This window comes from Phycodurus eques, chromosome 9, assembly GCF_024500275.1.
Source record: "Phycodurus eques isolate BA_2022a chromosome 9, UOR_Pequ_1.1, whole genome shotgun sequence".
NCBI lineage: Eukaryota > Metazoa > Chordata > Actinopteri > Syngnathiformes > Syngnathidae > Phycodurus > Phycodurus eques.
The window spans coordinates 26,004,019-26,022,042 of NC_084533.1; the positions used below are offsets into that span (position 1 = coordinate 26,004,019).

The 18,024-nt window shown below is 41.7% G+C and overlaps 1 protein-coding gene across 5 annotated transcripts in view; it reads left to right on the forward strand.

Moving 5' to 3' along the window:
- The window catches only part of si:dkey-237h12.3 (teneurin-3), a 120,552-nt gene that overhangs the window by 49,966 nt on the left and 52,562 nt on the right, over window positions 1-18,024 (forward strand). For 2 of the 5 annotated variants that reach the window (XM_061685400.1, XM_061685398.1), the window contains 5 exons: window positions 1,130-1,330; window positions 10,151-10,336; window positions 13,858-13,878; window positions 16,214-16,237; window positions 17,391-17,537. In XM_061685400.1, the coding sequence (XP_061541384.1) occupies window positions 1,130-1,330; window positions 10,151-10,336; window positions 13,858-13,878; window positions 16,214-16,237; window positions 17,391-17,537 (579 nt within the window). The remainder of the gene's footprint in view (window positions 1-1,129; window positions 1,331-10,150; window positions 10,337-13,857; window positions 13,879-16,213; window positions 16,238-17,390; window positions 17,538-18,024) is intronic. The other 3 variants (XM_061685402.1, XM_061685401.1, XM_061685399.1) reach the window with 2 other exon arrangements.

Sequence of the window (18,024 nt, forward strand, 5' to 3'; positions counted from 1 at the left end):
CTGGAGAAGAACCCGTTGGTGCAGATCTGGATAAAGGTACCAAGCAATGAAATGAATGTACGTCTCTTCATAAACATCAGTTTAGAGTCTGGAACATACCTGGTGTTTTCGTAAAACACGTTTTCAAAGAAAAGTTAGACATTCTTCAAACGTAACTGACATATGTATTTTTGTCAACATTGAATACGAGTTCATCTTTAACAAACCTAAAGTACATGATCTTGTATACACTGAAGACAATTTTTACGTCTTCAACGTGATTAGCATCAAATACAATTTAGTCTTCATTGTAACTAATGTGTGTTTTCGTAAATGCTGAACACTATTTTGAGCCTAAAAGTCCCTGTAAATTAAAAAATAAACATTTGACACATCAGAGGAGAGCCTACCAGATTTGAAAAAAAGATTTTTAAAAGAAATCACCAAGAGTGTGAAAGGCATTTCTAAAATTGTGAAGAATAAAGTTTCAACTTCCACTTCAGCTTCAGCTGTCACTCAAATGCGATGCCAACAGTATGCGCTGAAATGTCTGCAGCCACAGACTGAATAACGTGTGCCTCTGTGTTTAATAAACAGTTAACTTTCACTTAGGTGTCTCTGTTATGTGGACCCACACACTTCCATTTTGATTGCGTCATTACGTGTGCAAATTTGCGAGAATGTGATGTTTATCACTCCTTCCTTCCAGCGTTAGCGGCTAGTGGCTAACAGCGAGCTGCCGTGGCGTTCGTCCACGGCACTCAGGCCGAGGGGCACGACCAATCAGCCGGCACCAGGAAAGGGGACGTAGTGACGTCACGGTTAATGTAGCTTACGTTTTAGTAAGCCTGGTTTGTTCAAAATTGGATGTGTAGGAACTGCAACTGTGTTACGCTGTCAGCATCAAAGGTAAGGCTTAAAAGTCATTCACTGCCAGTCTTCCCAGTTAACATGGATATTTGACTTCTAAAGCCTTCAATGGGAGTGAATGTGTTAAGAGTCTTAGTGTATAGCAGGAACTAATAAAGTGTTAAAACAAAAACCAAAAAAAGGCAGTTGTGACGCGAGAGCATTTCAAGTCAAGTGAAACTAATCTTGAATGTGACTCACAAGAAGTGTTAAAGTGACACCGCTCAATGTGTGCGCTCAGTGGACTGCGTGGACCCAAAGTGCTCCGGACACGGCGCTTGTCATCACGGCGAGTGCCACTGCACCCCGGGCTGGGGCGGAATCAGCTGCGAGATCTTGAAGAGCACTTGTCCTGAGCAGTGCTCCAGTCACGGCACCTTCAGCACCGACTCGGGGACGTGCGTCTGCGAGGACAACTGGACCGGAGCCGATTGTTCCATAGGTCAGAAACACTTGCTTTTCTGTGTGTTTGTAATATATTATGTGGCATATTTCAGAACTGCTGGAAATGGCCAAAATGAGCGTTGAATGGATGCTTCAAACCAACACGGCAGACTCCGTGTGTCGTTTGTGTCTTTTTTCTTTTTTTTTTTTCTTGACACTTTCCCGTGCGTCTATTCACGCTAGACATGCCTAGCAAATTTCAGGGTGCTAAGTGAAGCCAGTTTCAGGGGCTGAATCTTGAAAATTGTGCAGTCAATGTATGAGTTTATTAGTTTATCGCGAGTCCTCAAACACTAGTGCAGTTTCACATTGTCCATCTCTCTAGTATACATGTTAAGTTGTTGCAGCTTAACGTGGCATTCAGATGCACGGAGGATGGAGAAAAAGAGAATATTAGCCAAGCTTGGCAAATGTAATAAGGAGGTGTTGCTCTTCGTCAAAGAACTCTGCAAACGAAGGGCGTGATGACGCAGACACGCGTCCTCTCGCATTTGTCCTAAGGCCTCACTGGGGCGCAAGCATAATGCCGCCAATTAACACAGAAAACAGTACAGCGTATTGCACACAGGGCTTGACATTAACACCCGCCAGCCCGACAAACGCAGGTGAATTTGAGTTTCAATACCCGATCACAAAATATCGGAGGTGGAATGGATCACAAAATCCACGGTTCGGTTCGTATCTCGGCTTTTGCAGTCGCGGATTTCGATCCGGTTCAGTGCACTTTGACTCTTAGGAAAATCAATGATGTCTTGTATAGTTAGGTTAAAGCGTCGTTATTCATTTCTATTATTATATGATGATTTAAATGGTGTTATTATTATTATCAGAAATATATATTTGTAGTTCTAGTCCAGTGGCATAGAGTGACATATTGTGGCTGGCAAAAGGTACAATAAGCCTACTGAATGTATCCACTTGTTGCCATCCATAATCATACATGAATGAACTCAGCTCATGCATAAAGTTCACTCCATGCACTCCTTCATCTCCTCTTTCATTGGATATCGGATATGGACGTATTATTCCCGTCTTTTTGACTCTGAACACCACCACAATGGATTTCAATTGAAAGGAACAAGATGTGCTTCAACTGCAGTCTTTCAGCTTTACTTTAAGGGTTTTTACAGCCAAATCCAGTAAAATGCTATCACTTTGCGTATATATCCCACTTATATGGCTCAGCCTTTTTAAAGCGGCTAGCTTTAGTTCATTGCGAGTATCGCATACCCTCGGATTGCTGAAGTAGGTCTGACACATCTCCCAATACCAAATTAGGACTCACAATACCGTCCGAGGTTTGTGTCAGCACTATTAATTTTCTAGCAAATAAGCCCCCAATTTTTCACTACCACGCAATGCTGAACTGGATCCAACAAAATGCTAAAAACAAATCTCTTTGTGATCAAATTAAAGGTGTTGGGAATCCCAGTTTTCTAAGCAAGATCACGACGCATTGACACCACCACAAACGGGCATCGTTACCCAGAATTCAACTGTGGCTCAGCGGTGTTTTTTGTTTGTTTGTTAGTTTTTAAACTGCAAACTCTAGCCTTAAATGGCTGCTTCAAATTAAAATGTAGACTTTCCAATGCAAATCTGGTATCGGCTGTCATGTCATTCACCCAATCACAGATCTGCGCACCAACTGCGTTGTTTACGAACTAACACGGGAGTAGGTGCGATGGGCATGAAACTTACAAACGCGAGAGCTAAACAGTGAGAATGGCTCACGTTGTTGGCTCTGTGCGTCACGCGAAGCAAGTAAGCTAGGCTACTGTATCTTTGTTATTGTTGTTGCTCTATAGTGTGCTATATTTATTTTTAACCACACAGTGATAAAAAAGAAAAGTATACCTTCGTTTTGGGGCTGGAACGGGTTGATTATATTTCCATTCATTTCAATGGGAAACATTCTCTCGATTTTACGAACGTTTTGGGTTACAAACGGGGTCCCGGAGCAAATTAAGTTCGTAACCCAAGGTTCCACGATATATACGGTAAATAAACAAGTCTTTTAAATAGATATATTTCTCCATCTTGTGATCGGATCGGAGCTTGGTGATCAGTTTATATAAACTACCGGATCAGTGATCACCCCCAAAAATCCTGAATGTATAAAACCTGTTTGTGAAACTGCTTTAGGGGGTGAATTAAAAGAACACACACACAAGATTAAGGGGCATCCCTACTGATCATTAAAATATAACAATAACCCTAAAAGTTTACTTGAACATGTTTTTGTGATTATTATTATCATTGTGTTTTGTTTTTTTGTGAGTGTATTTTCCTCTTTTTGCTTTCATAGCATCAAAGAGCAGCTAATTACCTCCCGATGTCATTTGTACTGCTTCCGTATTTTGCCTTTCAACGTTCTACACTCAAATGAACTGGCAACACATTTGCTTAGTTTGTATACGTTTCCCTTTGATGGTCTTACACAACAACAACAGATGCATTCGCCTTAATTAACAGACTTGACGATGAATTACACCTATATTTTCATGCAATTTCGGGGGGGGAATATTATACCGCTGTGACTGGCTGGCGAGCAGTTGAGCGTGTGCCCCGTCCGTCTCTTGCCCAAGTTAAATTAGGCACTTGAACAAAAGTATTTGAATTGTGCACAGTCATGTTATTTTCTGGCTCCATTTGATTGGTAAAATGGAGTCAAACGTCGCTAGTGGTTACGTTGGCTTGGTGCGACGGAGTCACGTGACGGCAACCGAGCCACGAGTCTCTCTGTTCAACCAAAACTAATAGATCGGGGAAGCAGCTAGATAGCTAGAAAAAACGTGGAAGCAGAATGTAGCTCAAGGTAATGGGCTCAACGTAACCTTAACAAAAATACTCAAGTAAAAGTGAAAAGTTTCTTGCTTGCATTATAGCTACACTGACGAGTACAATTTGTCTCAAAAAGTACTTCAGTGTAACGGAGTAAATGTAGCGCATTACTTTTGCGTGTTAGCAATTGTGTTACAATTGCGTGTTAGCACATCTTATTACATCTGATGTGTTCAAAGTGGTTTCTGCCCTTTTGCAGAAAAATTACCAATATTTTATAATCCAACAGTCCTCTGATGTTAAAGTTTTGGGCTGCTCGTAAATAGAACAATATGTGACCGATATGCATTTTGCTTTTAATCTTCATTTCTTGAATTCCAATCTGCGGTAATTAATCAGCTCGACTTTTCAAAATTGTAATCAACTATGAGGGAATAATTTATTTCCCCCACTCAGTCGGACTTAAAAAGTCTTTGAGCAGAAGCGGCTAAATCAAATTATTTCTCCCATCCTTCTCTCTCCTTTTCGTCAATCCAAAATTATTCATTTGCGATGTCCCACTGATTGAAAGTCGTGAATTTGATGAATGCGAGCCGGGCTCTGGCTTCATGAATTCCCGATGACACGCTTTATTTTTACAGTCTTGATTAAATTACAGGGAGAGAGAAAAAAATGGAAGCTTCATTACACTCTGCGTCGGGAGGAAGTCAAAGTAGGTGCAAAGTTGTGACACTTGTCGCGCGCGCTGCTTGCTATAGAGGGGCCAACATATGTTAACAAAGCGGTGTTGACACCGCACATTAATCTTGCGGGACCCAACATATGTTCTTTTCTCAAGGTGTCACCCAGGTATCTTATTAGAAAATATGAGACACAGATTTATTCGCAGCCTTACTTACTCCCAGAAAAGAAAAAGTCAGTTCTTTTTTTTCCCTCCCCTAAAAGGTGCACGCTATGTGCCCCATCGGGGGGTCTCTTCATTTGTCGTCCGGATTTGCTTTTGTGCACAAATTAACGACCGGTTATTATAAACAGCCCGGACCTTCCCATCTGTTATGGCAGCATGATTTACGTCAACTTTTTTATTTTTTTTATGTGGATTATTTCAAGTTGTTATGGTAATATGTACATTTTGCCCGCGTAATGTGTACTGTACAAGTGACTCCAGGTGTGAGTTTTTCGAGTTACGAGCCGTCGTTTGGACCATTTCTTTTTTTTCAAGTATTTTTGCTTTGAATTGCGAACAAAAATGTATGACTTTATGTATAATGGCAGTGACGCCCACTCTACTCACGTCACAAGAAGCAGCAGTTTGCCAGATAGTAAACAAAATTTTTGTTAAAAAAAAAAAAAAAAAAAAAAAAAAAATGACATGGCAAAAGATGATTCATGGTTAGCACGACAACAACAGAAACACTATTATACAGGTATGTATTACAAATGGACATATTGCTCTTTTTACAGGGATTGTTTGGCACTCCAAAAAAAGAATAAAAGCAAGAACAACAATGACTTTCTTTTCCCTTTCATTTCTCTCTCACGTCTTCACTGAGTCGGGATCTCGAAATTGTCGATAGCGGATCGTCTCGGCCCAAAAGTTGGGGAGTCTGTTAACCTGTCGGGTGGGTGGGGAATTTCCACAAGCCGGACAATTAATGCCGCGCTTCTTCCTTCAATTGAATAAACTTTAATTAACAAGCATGCCGGCCGTGATCGACCGGCCGCAAACCTCCGTGCGGCCGCGGCGTGTTCTAAGCAGATAAACACTTTGGCGCTAATGAAAAATTGATTGCGTGGATTCTTTGCGAAGGAGGAACCTTTTGCCAATTCGATGACTGTCCCCCGAGAGGTGCTTTTAATATTCTACTGTGTGAATGGGGGGCGGGGGGGCTTAATTGTGAGCATCTCTCAATTGAAGAAAAACTCTCTCACGGTCGGAAAAGTGCTTCGATGTAAACGCCACCGTTCTGAAGTGAATGACACGTAGCTAAGGTTACTTGACGTTTGATATGAAAGTCATCTAGTGGTAATCTTCAGGGAAATTCATATGTTTCGAAAATATTTTTAATCTATGATTTGTTTTACAATCGAAGACTTTAGATTGCCCGTAGGTGTGCGTGTGAGTTCTATGTGCCCCGCGATTGGCCGGCGACCGGTTCAGGGTGTACCCCGCCTCCCGCCCGAAGACGGCTGGGATAGGCTCCAGCAGCAGCCCGCGACCCTCGTGAGGAGAGGCGGTCAAGAAAATGGATGGATGGATGGATTTCACAATTTAAAAAAAGATCTTGAGAAATATTTTGAAAAGTTTCACAGATTTTCTAGGGTCCCACCATGAAACTACATTTCTAAAGGAATGAATATGGTTATAACCCCAGATTTCCTTCTTTTAATACATTTCAACATATTTGTTAAAGTTTGATTTTCAAGGGGATTGACACCCCCTACACACCTTATTTTTTAATCCATTTATTCATTCGTTTTATGAATTTTTTTTATTTTCTAGAATTTTAAAAAATATATATTTTTGGAGCTTTTTATAGGGTCCTCCCATGATTTTAGAGCTGAAGTGGTAGTGGCTATTTTAGTTTCTATCCATTATTGGAGTTTTATTATTTAGGAATGTTCAAGATCTTTTTTCACATATTTTGAAAGCTTTTATATGGTTACCCAATGCATTTTTAGTTTTAATTTAATGAATTGTATTGAGTGACATAAAAGAAGAATACTCCAGTTTCTCTGTACATTGTTGTATATTTTGATCATGGAGTATTTTTAAGGGATAAAATGAAATATATAAGTAAGCATTTCGATATATTTTTAAAGCTGATATAACACAGTTGAAAAAGTCACGTAAGTTGTGCAGGTGGATTCGCGTGAACAAAATGCACCCGCAGAACTGTTGCGCAACTCACTTTGTAAATGAAAGTGTGCAACTTTTGCAGGCTTGTGGACATTTCCTAGAGCCACTTCAGATTGTGAGTACACACTCCAGCTTCCACGCCGATTGTCACGCTTTTTATCCTCGCTTCTCACTGAGCGTTAGCCTCGGCCCGCCGCCCTCTGATGTATCGCCTCGGCCAGATAACGCCAACTCGAAGCAGCCCGCTTCGCTTTTGTCCAAGTCCAGACGACGTATGGGAGCCTGTTTGGATGCTGTTTTTCTGCCCACATGCCTCGCATAAACAAATTTTTTAAAAAAAGCTAACTGATGTGCAGGATACACAATTGATATGTGCGCTAAACCATCGGTTTTCAACCGTTGTCGCCCTGGGACCCGCATTTGTCTGTTGTCCCTAAGTGGTGACGCACTTTCGAAAGTGCCTTTCAGAAGACTTTTTGGAGTAACTGAGGATGAACATACTGTTTTGTGACGTCGCATTTAGTTTTTGTACTGTGAACGACTACATAAAAAGATCCGATTTAGCAAAGACTCTGAATTGGGCCTCGTGCCCTGCGGTGTTAACGTAAGCTCGGTTTACATCATTTCCATTTCCAACATACAAGTAAAATATACACACTGAACATCACCGCCGTGTTCTCACGACGGAGGGGATGACAGATGATCGGGATACTGCAGATGTCAGGCCGAGACCTTCGGTACACCTGCCCAATCTGTTATCTCACAGAGAGAAGCGTCTTCCAAACCAACCGTGTTATTAACCGCTTGATTACAAATGAGCTTGTCATGTGTGCCGGCAACATTAATCACCGTATCACTGAGTAGCGTACTACTATTCAGGCTGTCGAACATGTCATATCAATATTTATATATTATTCAAAATTGAGAGCACTCTAGCGTGACATTTCTATTATCCCGTCGTGTTAGGATAAAGACTTAACGCATCAAGGATCACTTATTTTGTGTGTAAGCTTTTTAACAGCTACATCTGTCTATTTCCTGCTTATTCCGTGTGTGTTGGTGTATTCATGTAGGCAGCAAGCAAGGATATGGCTTATTCCACTGAACTGTGTTTTGTTTACATCTCGGCACGTTGTATGCGCTTTGTGTGCCTCTGGGAGGCCCGACCGAGTCCGCACGGTCGAACCAATCAAAAGCGTAGAAATTCCAAATTCCCTCTGAAACATCACAGCGATCCCCGTCATGGGGACGTGAGCAATCTTATTGGACACTTGGCGATTTGCTACGACGCAGTTCCACCCGATAGTCTCTTATATTACAAAGCAAATATTGAACTGTTCTGACAAGATGCATATTTTTGTTGTTTCGGTGCTATTTCACTGAGAAAGTGCTCAATTTCGGCTCAATTGTCTGTTGGTGTAGATCCTGCTTAAGGTTCATTCTCATTGGCAATTGTTAGCTTTGCATATTTCATCTTTGATTCTGTCGCTAAGTTAGCTAAAAGCAATCGCCAAGTGAATCTATATGGGTCAAACAGTTGGTGATCATATCAAGCCCATTTTACAGTGCAAATAAGACATTTTTACAAAAAAAAAATGTAAGGAACACAAAAGGAAATGATTTTTAAAACTCAAATCAATCAAAAACAGTCCACATTATAGCCAGTTCTCTTGTTATTGTTTTTTAAATGACAGGTGGTCTAATACAGTGGTTCTCAAACTGGGGTCTATGGGCCCCTAGGATCTGTGAGCAGTCATTTAGCGGTGGGCAAAAGACTTTTATTTATTGTCATATACATTACCAGATAACTAGCAACCCTTTATTGCTCAGTGACTGTTTTTCTCAGTGTCTTTATGTCTCAAAATTGTTCTCCGTCAATTGACTATCTGTTGTCGTACGAGAGCGGAGACACATTCCTTGTGGGTTTTTTGGACATACTTGGCAAATAAAGATGATTCTGATTCTGATAACTAAAACTAAAATTGAAAAAAACATTTCCTTAAACAAAAACAAAACCAACTTCACCACCCAAAACAACATTTTACGTTTGCAAAACTATAGTTATCGTGAAAATATCCTTTGTTTTCGTCTTTGTGTTTTGCAAAGCTAACTTTTACGTCCAAGCTGTTATTATTATTGTTCTCACAACAAATACCCCGAATTAAAAAGAATAATAATAATAATAATAATAACAATAACAATAATGGAAGTAATAAAAACTCAACTAAAACAAAGAATTTTGGGAAAAATAAAAAAACTTATAAAAACTAACAAACCTGCTTTAAAAACTAATTACTGAATTTGAAAAAGAAAAGTCAAAACAAAATAAAAACTAACTATAATGGAAAATGCAAAACTATTATAACCCTGGTCAAAAGTTCCCAACGTGGATGAATCACTGTTGTTGCAACATACGGGCACCGCGTCTTTGGCAATGTTTGGCGCAGTTGACTCTGTGATCGCCCGCCAATTAGCAGCTGTATTTTCTTGTCATACGAAAAACAAGATGCAAATGATTCGTGCTGTCTGTTTCTTGGCAAGAATTTAAAAACGACTGCTTTTGGAAACTAGAAAAGGTTTTCCGAATCTGGCTTTGCAGCCATGTTGTTACAGGAAGCAGTGCATGTCAGCTAGAGAAGATGAAGAACTCATTCTTTTCCTTTCTGCTTGCTCTGTTTGGGGTCGCCACCGCATGTCATCCGTTTCCATCTATGTCTATCTTCTGCATCCTCCTCTCGAACACCAACTGCCCTCGTGTCTTCCCTCACTACCTCTATCAACCTTCTTTTCGGTCTTCCGCTAGCTCTCTTGCCTGGCAGCTCCATCCTCATCGTTATTCTACGATCTCTCCTCTGGACACGTCTTATCATGAATCAAAAATAATATTCCACCGTCCTGCTTTTATTTTGCGGTTTTAAATGTTAAAGCGTTGCAAAAAAAATAGGATAAAATCCTGTGGCATTGGGGTTATGATGAGGTCCTTGGAAAAGATTTCATCTCTAAAATGCCAGGGTCATCTTAAGAGATGAAATATTTTCCCCAAAAGATTGAGAAACCTCGGTCGAATACATTTGTTAAGCCATTTGTGTAGAAATAATCAGGCTGCTTTGGACAGGCAAAATGTGACATTTATTTTTTATTTTTTTCCCACCCTGTGCCACTTTTTCTTTCCAGAGGTGTGCGTGGTGGACTGCGGCCCTCACGGCTCGTGCTTGGGCGGCGCGTGCCACTGCGAGGAGGGCTGGGCGGGCGTCGAATGCGAGCAGAGGGACTGCCACCCGCGCTGCATCGACCACGGGGTGTGTCGCGAAGGCAAGTGCGACTGCCACCAGGGCTGGACTGGCGAGCACTGCACCATCGGTGAGTGAGACGTCTCCGCACAAACGCTCGGACACAACACACACACACGCACGCACGCACGCACGCGTACAGACACATGACAGAAGGCCACAGATTGTGGAGGAGACGGGGGCAACCTTGAAGCGTGAATGTCACTGGGTTCAGTGTTGTAAAACAAATCCAGCGAGCAATTTGAAAGCTTGCCTATTCCACCTTTAAATTTGCGGATCCTTAAATCTCTTACAAGGCCTTTCATTTGATTTGTACTCAATTAAGGCCTTAAAACAAGTTAGTACAATGTAGTTAATTAACCCCGGCACATTAGGAACATTTATTTTAGTTTGTAAATGTATGTTCTTGACAAGTAAAACATAACTTTTATGTTCCCAACAAGTAGGTAAAACGTAGCTAAAATGTGTTTATGTTCCCAACAAGTAGGTAAAATGTAGCTAAGTTTCAATATCGTGCCATTTATGTTCCTGACAAATGAGTGAATGTAGCAAAGGTTGGTTTATATTACTAACAATTTAGTACAACATAGAAAAACTAAATTCTGTTCCTAACTAGTGAGCAAAACATAGCAGGGGTTTGTTTGGGATTGGTTTATGTTAACAATTTAGTGCAACAGAGCAAAAAAAAAAAAAGAATTCTGTTCCTAACTAGTGAGTTAAACAGCTTGGGTTTTTTCTTTTTCTTTTTTTGCACCAAGTCAGTACATCGGTACCTTCTCAAGTGGATAAAACTTTGCTAAGGTTCGTTTACATTACCAACAAGTGAGTAAAACATAACTGTTTGCTTATGTCCCCAACAGGGTAAAGCATTTGTTCGTTCCCAAAAGCCGTGAGGGATTGTTTACCTTTGCTCCAAATATCTGTAAAATCCCATCAAGGACTTTTATAAAGCAGTTAGGAATTTAAAGACTTTTTTGTTGGATTTTATTGGTGAAAGGAAAATCTTTGCTGAACGTTTTTCAGCGCCTCACCTTGAACGACTAATCATGTCTATCAACCACCTTTTTTCTCTGTTGAAGTGAGACTGAAATTAACGAGTCAAGGGCGGGCGGCGAGTCAAGGCCTCTTTGGAATATCACTTTTCACGAAATGGTAGCGCTTCAGTCAGCGCTAATGAGGATAATGACTTTGGAGATGCCGCTTCCTATTGTTGACCCAAGGTCTGCCGGTTGACCTCGGCACGCCGCGTCAAAACACCATATCGCCGAGGGGCGACTCGCAGCCCTATCTCAGTGTTCCCGCGTGTCACCTAGGAAACAAAAGATCGAGCAACTCCAGACTGCGGCCGATTAATTATGTATTTACGAGCCGGTGAGGCTTCTTCGCTGCAGCTGGAGGGGGTCAGAGTCCAGATCCTTTCATCCTCCCAGCGAAAACCTGCAGCAGCTATTCCCTTTCTGTTCTAGTTATAACGAGCTTTGCGATACGATCCACCAAGTACTGAAAATAACGCGTTTCTTGGCACGAATCGTACATTTTAGCAGTTTCAATAAAATGATGAGTGGCAAAGCTATCGTAACTTAAACACTAACTCAGTGTCCTTTCTTTTCATTTACTTAATTCAACCATCTAAGACCATCTAACAGCTCTAACTAAAATGACCAGTGCGAAAGAACAGCTCCCTGTGCATTAGTAGTCGTATTTAGTCGTATTTAGTGGACCTGAGGAATTGAAACAGCATTTAAGTCTTCAATTTCACTTCCTTAAACATTCATGGCGCTCCTGTTTGAATTGAATGCAGTTTTTGTCAGTGCTTTTTGTCCACGAAGCATCTTTTAATCCCATTTTGCATAGCCAGGGCTCAGATGGAACGACTTTCTCTGCCATTTTTTGACTACATCAACAGAGATTCTGTTACATAAGCCGTTGTACTGCAGTTTGAGGTGTTTTCAACTTAAGAGTGATCGTCAAAGCAGAGTTAGCAGTGAGAGAAGCGACTCGTGTATTCCGCTTCATGGCGCGGTCCGCATAGATCTGCTTTGAGCCCACTGCTGTTTAAAGCCGACGAGGCAAACAAAGAGGTTCAAATATCAAGAGAAACTCTGTTTTCCTTTGTGCTACCCTTTTAGCTATAAATCAAAGCAGATGGAGAATGTTCATAATGAATATTTTAGCGAGCGTTTTCAGACTGAGTCATCTATGCGGCAATCCGTACGCCTGCTAATGGCCGGCATCTGGGATTCTTTTTCTTAATCACTTGCCGCTTTAATTAACAGCTCACAATTTTGTCCAACACTGAACTCACACACATGATAGGATGAAAAAAAAAAAAATGATGATTCGTCTACATCTGTGTATCCTTTTTGTGTGCCTTTAAATCTGTCTTGTCTTGTTGCTTAACTCCAACTAAGGCTATGTCCACATGAAAAGTGGTGATTAATTATTATTATATGTATATTTTTTCATAATTTAACCTCTTTCTTGGGGGCGTTTTGTTTCGCTTTAGGTTATCAGCATAATGCCAACTCAACTTAAAGGCCCAGTTAAATGACCCAAAAAAATTCTTAAATTTGACTCACCACAGAGAAGAGCATTGCTAACAAGCCTCCCAAATTTTAATGAATAAAAAACAAAAACAAAAAATCACACCAAGTATATGAAATCAGGCTTCAAAAAGGTCAAGAATTGAGACGTTCTTTCAGTTTTCAGATGCTGTGGGCGTGTCGGTGAATGCTTTGAAAACCCCGTCCCTCTGAACTTTCACCTGTCAATCAAATGTATGCCTTGTTTCTTCCTAGCGATGCACAAGCTCTCACGGGCCGCAGAGAGGCACTCTGTGGTGGCCAGGCAGCCTCTGAGCTCTGGTGCCACGACTGTCAGCCGCGCCGGAAAAATTTTCCCCTCCTTTGCCTTCGCGGAAATTCGGCGTGCCGTTAGCGCACTGCTGTGGCCGCATCGAGTGCACCATGAGCGGCCACGGCAGTGCGATGCACCGCGGTCCCTCTGGATGATTTTTTTTTTTTCTCCTCCTCCTCGCTCCACGACGTCGCGGCCGACAACTGTGCGACTGGCGGGCCGAAGGCCGTTGCCTGGGGTACCCAAGATAAAGGTTAAATAAGAAAAAAGTCTATCAAAAACAAGCTTTTTTGACATTTCTGTTTTTCAGGTATGCAGATTTTGCCGAATCCTCCTGGGGTATACGAGATAAATGTTGAATTTGAGCATTTTCTCTGTTAAAAAAAATAAATAATTAAAAATAGGCTTTTTTTTAGGAGGAGCAGGATTAAAGCATCCCCTTTTGTTGCTTTGCCATGCACTTGGTAATCTGCAAATACATTTCCATGAGTACCACTGGGATTTTGGGCATTTTAATTATTTTGAATATAGTAAAACATGTTTGTTTTTTTCAATTGTGAAACATAATTTTGAATTCGTCTATATTTATTTGAAAATGTATTAGCTCAATTTGTTTTAGGATTTGAATCAATACTTGTTCCTGTGGACATGGTCTTACAATAATTGTCTCTTTCTATGTTCCTATCTTCCTTCCTCTTCATCTCTCTCTGATCTCCTCTTGCTGTCCATGTAAAGCCCTGGATTCCAGAGTGTCAGGTAAAAGAAAAACAAAACAACACGCTCTTTGCTTGAGAATATCCTCATCTTTGCTTGAGAATATTCTCATGATGCAGATTGTTCCGATCCACCCTTAATTTTCTTCTAACATATCGAATACTTCCCGCCACTCATGTTTAGCATCGGCTTTCCGGCTCCTCTGAAATTAGTTTTTTTTTTTTTTTTTGGAGTCCCCCCCCCCCCCCTCCCCCAAGAAAATGTATTTTGACCTCACAGATGTATTTATGGGAGCAAAGGTATGTTTTGGTGCAGCAGTCCTAACCCTTACCCGTACCCCTAACCCTCAAACCCTGGTCCCAATTCCTGACCCTAACCCAACCATAAACCCTAACCCTACTCCTATCACTGTACCCCTAACCCTAACACTCAACTCTAACCCGGACCCAAATCTCACCCTAACTCCTAAACTTAACCTTTAGCCTAGGGTACTCCCTAATCCTAGCCTAACCTTGGTCTTCCACATTGCTCCAATCCTTCTCAAAAAGTCCTTCTGTACCGCTTACCCTCATTGGGGTCACAGGTAAGCTGGAGCCTATCGCAGCTGACTTCAGGTAAGAGGTGGGTTACATCCTGGACTGGTGACCGGTCAACCGCAGGGAACACATAGATACACAACAATTGTCACTCACATTCACACCCAAGGACAATTGTCCACATTGAACAGCTGTGTCAACGCATTGTAAGTCACACTTGCACTTCTTACAAGTGTCGCGAAGGGAGGACGAGGAGTGGACAGGCAAAGACGATGTCGGAGCCATGCTAATTGCTAAGGTGGCGTGTCACGCAGGCGCAAAACATCGGAATTAATGATTTGGCGAAACAATACACTTGTCGCATAGGTCTGGCTGGAACCGCGTTTGCGCAGAGAGTATAACCAACTTTGAACAACAAAATAACAGGCCAATTCATTAATATCAAATAATACACATCCACACAGGACGCTGCGTCTGAACCGGAAATGAATTAGTACGTCATTGCACACGTCAATTCAGCACGAGGGCTGGTTAAAAGCTGGTTTATTATTATTATTAATAATAAATATTTGTAATATAAAATAAGATTATCTTTATTAGTCCCACAACGGGGAAATTTGCATTGTTTCAGCAGCAATTGTGGCTATAGGAATAATAAATATGTAATATAAATAGCATTCAAGAGATGTAATTAAATTTTTTTCTTCTTACATGCATACAACATTGCAACATTTCCCAAAATACAAACCAAAACTATTGTCCATACATAAACTCAGTCATTAAATCTATCAGCAATTTTCATCTTTGACATCTGACTAATCTGCTTTAATAGACGGGTTATTTTTGTTACCAGGGTTGAAAACAGAATCGGCAAAGGTGAATTAATCCGTAGACGCAGATATTTGTGATGCTGGAACGTCAAAATCAGCCTGCAACTGCGTTCACCATGACAAGGTTGATGTAATGAAAACATGAAAATGACAAATATTCAGACACATTTGGACAAATTGTTCTTGAAGTGAATTTTTATCGGTTGGCACCTCTGGCAAAATATTTTCACGGTGTTGTAGGCTAAAATAAAAATAAAGCCTGAAGTACACCTTAAAGCAGTATCCAAATAGCTATAGCTCACAGAGCCTAAACTCCCCCAGATCCTGTTGTTTGTTTTTTTCCTTGCCTCCGCTCTTTATCACCTCCTCTTGCCGAGCTGCGGCCTAATTCACGCCCATACCGGAGGGAACAGGCACTGAGACGCTTGCAGTTCTGTTGCTTAGCAACCGCCGACAAATCGGGCAAGCGTAAGCCGGGTCGCCGTCATCCCCGTGCCCTACAGCGCGGTGAACGCCGCACAAAACAAGTGCGGTGTAAAAAGCCCCATTGGGGTCGTGGGTGAGCTGGAGTCTCGCCCAGCAGCCGGACCCTAACTCCTCTCCTAACCCAACAGCCCTGACCCTAACCATTCATTCTCGAATCTGCCTAATCCTCATCCCTGATACGATCCTTATCCCGAACCTCCTACCCCCAACCCTCTTACCCGAACCCTTGGCTCCCATTGGCTCCCATGTAACTCAACCCTGCTTATTTGTTGACTATTGTGATGCATTTTTATTTATTTTTTTTGCCTCAAATATATGGACTACTTCGCAACGCTTACAGTAACATAAGCCTTCTGGCTCCACCAAGAATTCGCCGAGCGTTGGTGGCGGGGGTTTTGTACATGCGCTATATCCACTGTCAAATAATGAAATAAGAAAATGTTGGTTTTTTTTTTCTCAGCCTTAGCTAAGTCACTTCTGTTCCCTTTTTTTCTAAATGTTTCCCTCTCCTGGGTTGTGTAATAGGAGCGGTCAAGATAGGATATAAAGGTAAAATGAATCCTCCCCAGGGAGATTGTCACAAACAATCACCTGCCACCTCCTTCTGCTCTTTGTCTCCCCCTAGCACGACGTTAATACACCTGTTCTATGTCCGAGTCGACCATGATGTCTCCCCGCCACTCCCCTTTCCCTCCGATATGTCCCATCATTCCCTGTCCGTCTTGAACCAGTAGACTCCACGGTCCCCCCTGTACCTCCTTCCTTGTCTTACCCAGTGGAGCTGCTGTAGTTTGTTTGGGCCTTGTGGAGGCCAGTGCTCTGTCCTTCTCTGTACATGTAGACGCTCAAGATGCCGACGCTTCCCTCACAACCCCCCACCCCCCTTCCCCTTTATTATGATTCTTATTTGACATTAAAGGCTTCCTTGTCTCCGTCACTGTGGCTGTTACTTCACATGAGCGTTCAGTCCAAAATGGAGGCCGCCGCTTCCAACCATGTAGGATTTGCATGAAAGTCAAAGGGGGGGGGGAGTTCTCACGCAGTTCATCTGCATTTCTAGACACGTCAATAGGATCCAATAGAAGAGCTGTGTCAAAAATGCTACCTTAATATTATTTTTCTATTTTTTAAAACACAGGTCACAGTTCCCGTTCAAATTCTTTGCTGTATCCATCCATCCATTCATTCATATATCAATTCATCCAACCATAACAACCAACCAATTAACCAACTAACTGTAGAATCTAATGGTGTTGCCTTTTAGGACAGTCTGAAATCATAGTTTTACACCCCAATCAAAACTCCAGCATTATAAAATGGTTTTTTTTTTTTTTTTTTTGCTCCAGCTCTTGTATTGGATCTCAGTAGAGTGTGCAGTGTTTGGCTGTAGCTACACTGTGGAGTGCAGTGTGACCCACGGGAACCTCATTCCGGGATCAACAATACCACCTTTATAGTGCACCTGAAAGCTCCAACACGAGTCCTGGTCCTGATCTAATTAAGAGTCACCGAGACACTTTCATCACACCGGCGCGCTCATGTGAATCGACAGAACCTTCTCACATATCCCGACTCCTGTCAGATGTCTTCTGCACTCTGTGTTTGCTCCTCTGCCCCCCTGTCTACTCTCTATGAAACCCCTTTCCCACCCACTTCTCCTTTTCATGCTGGTGCGTGACATTGCTACATGATGTTTTGACAGATGGCTGCCCGGGTCTGTGCAACAACAACGGGCGTTGCGTCTTGGATCAGAATGTCTGGCACTGCATCTGTCAGTCAGGATGGCGAGGCCTGGGCTGTGATGTCGCCACCGAGACGCTCTGCTCGGACGGCAAGGACAATGAGGGAGGTAGGGACATTAACCAGTTCAAACTGGCACCCTAAAGCCGGTTCTGGCCTAGCGTGGAAGGTACGGATGAGAAATGGTTGAATGAATTTGCCAGTTTGCGCTGCAATAGCAGAAGCCTCTTTCATGCTGCCAATCCTGGCAGATTGGCACATCAGAGTTGTTAATGGTATGGAACCAGCATTTATTTGCCTGTGCTATTCTCTCCATTTTCATGGCTCCAAACCAGTCAAAAAACAACTAGAAACAGTTAGAAACCAAGTAAAAAAGCAGTCAAAGAAACAATATTATTTCAACAATCAGTAATCAAGTTGGAAAAAAACAAGTAAACAAAATAACACTCAAGAACCAGATCAAAATCAATTCTAATAAATGTGAAAAAACATTTTGAAAACCAAGTTAAGAGTCGCGTCAAAATTAAAAACAGTACAAAAACTATCCCCCAAAAAGTTTGGAAAAACACAATAAAAACAAGTATGAATAAAAATCA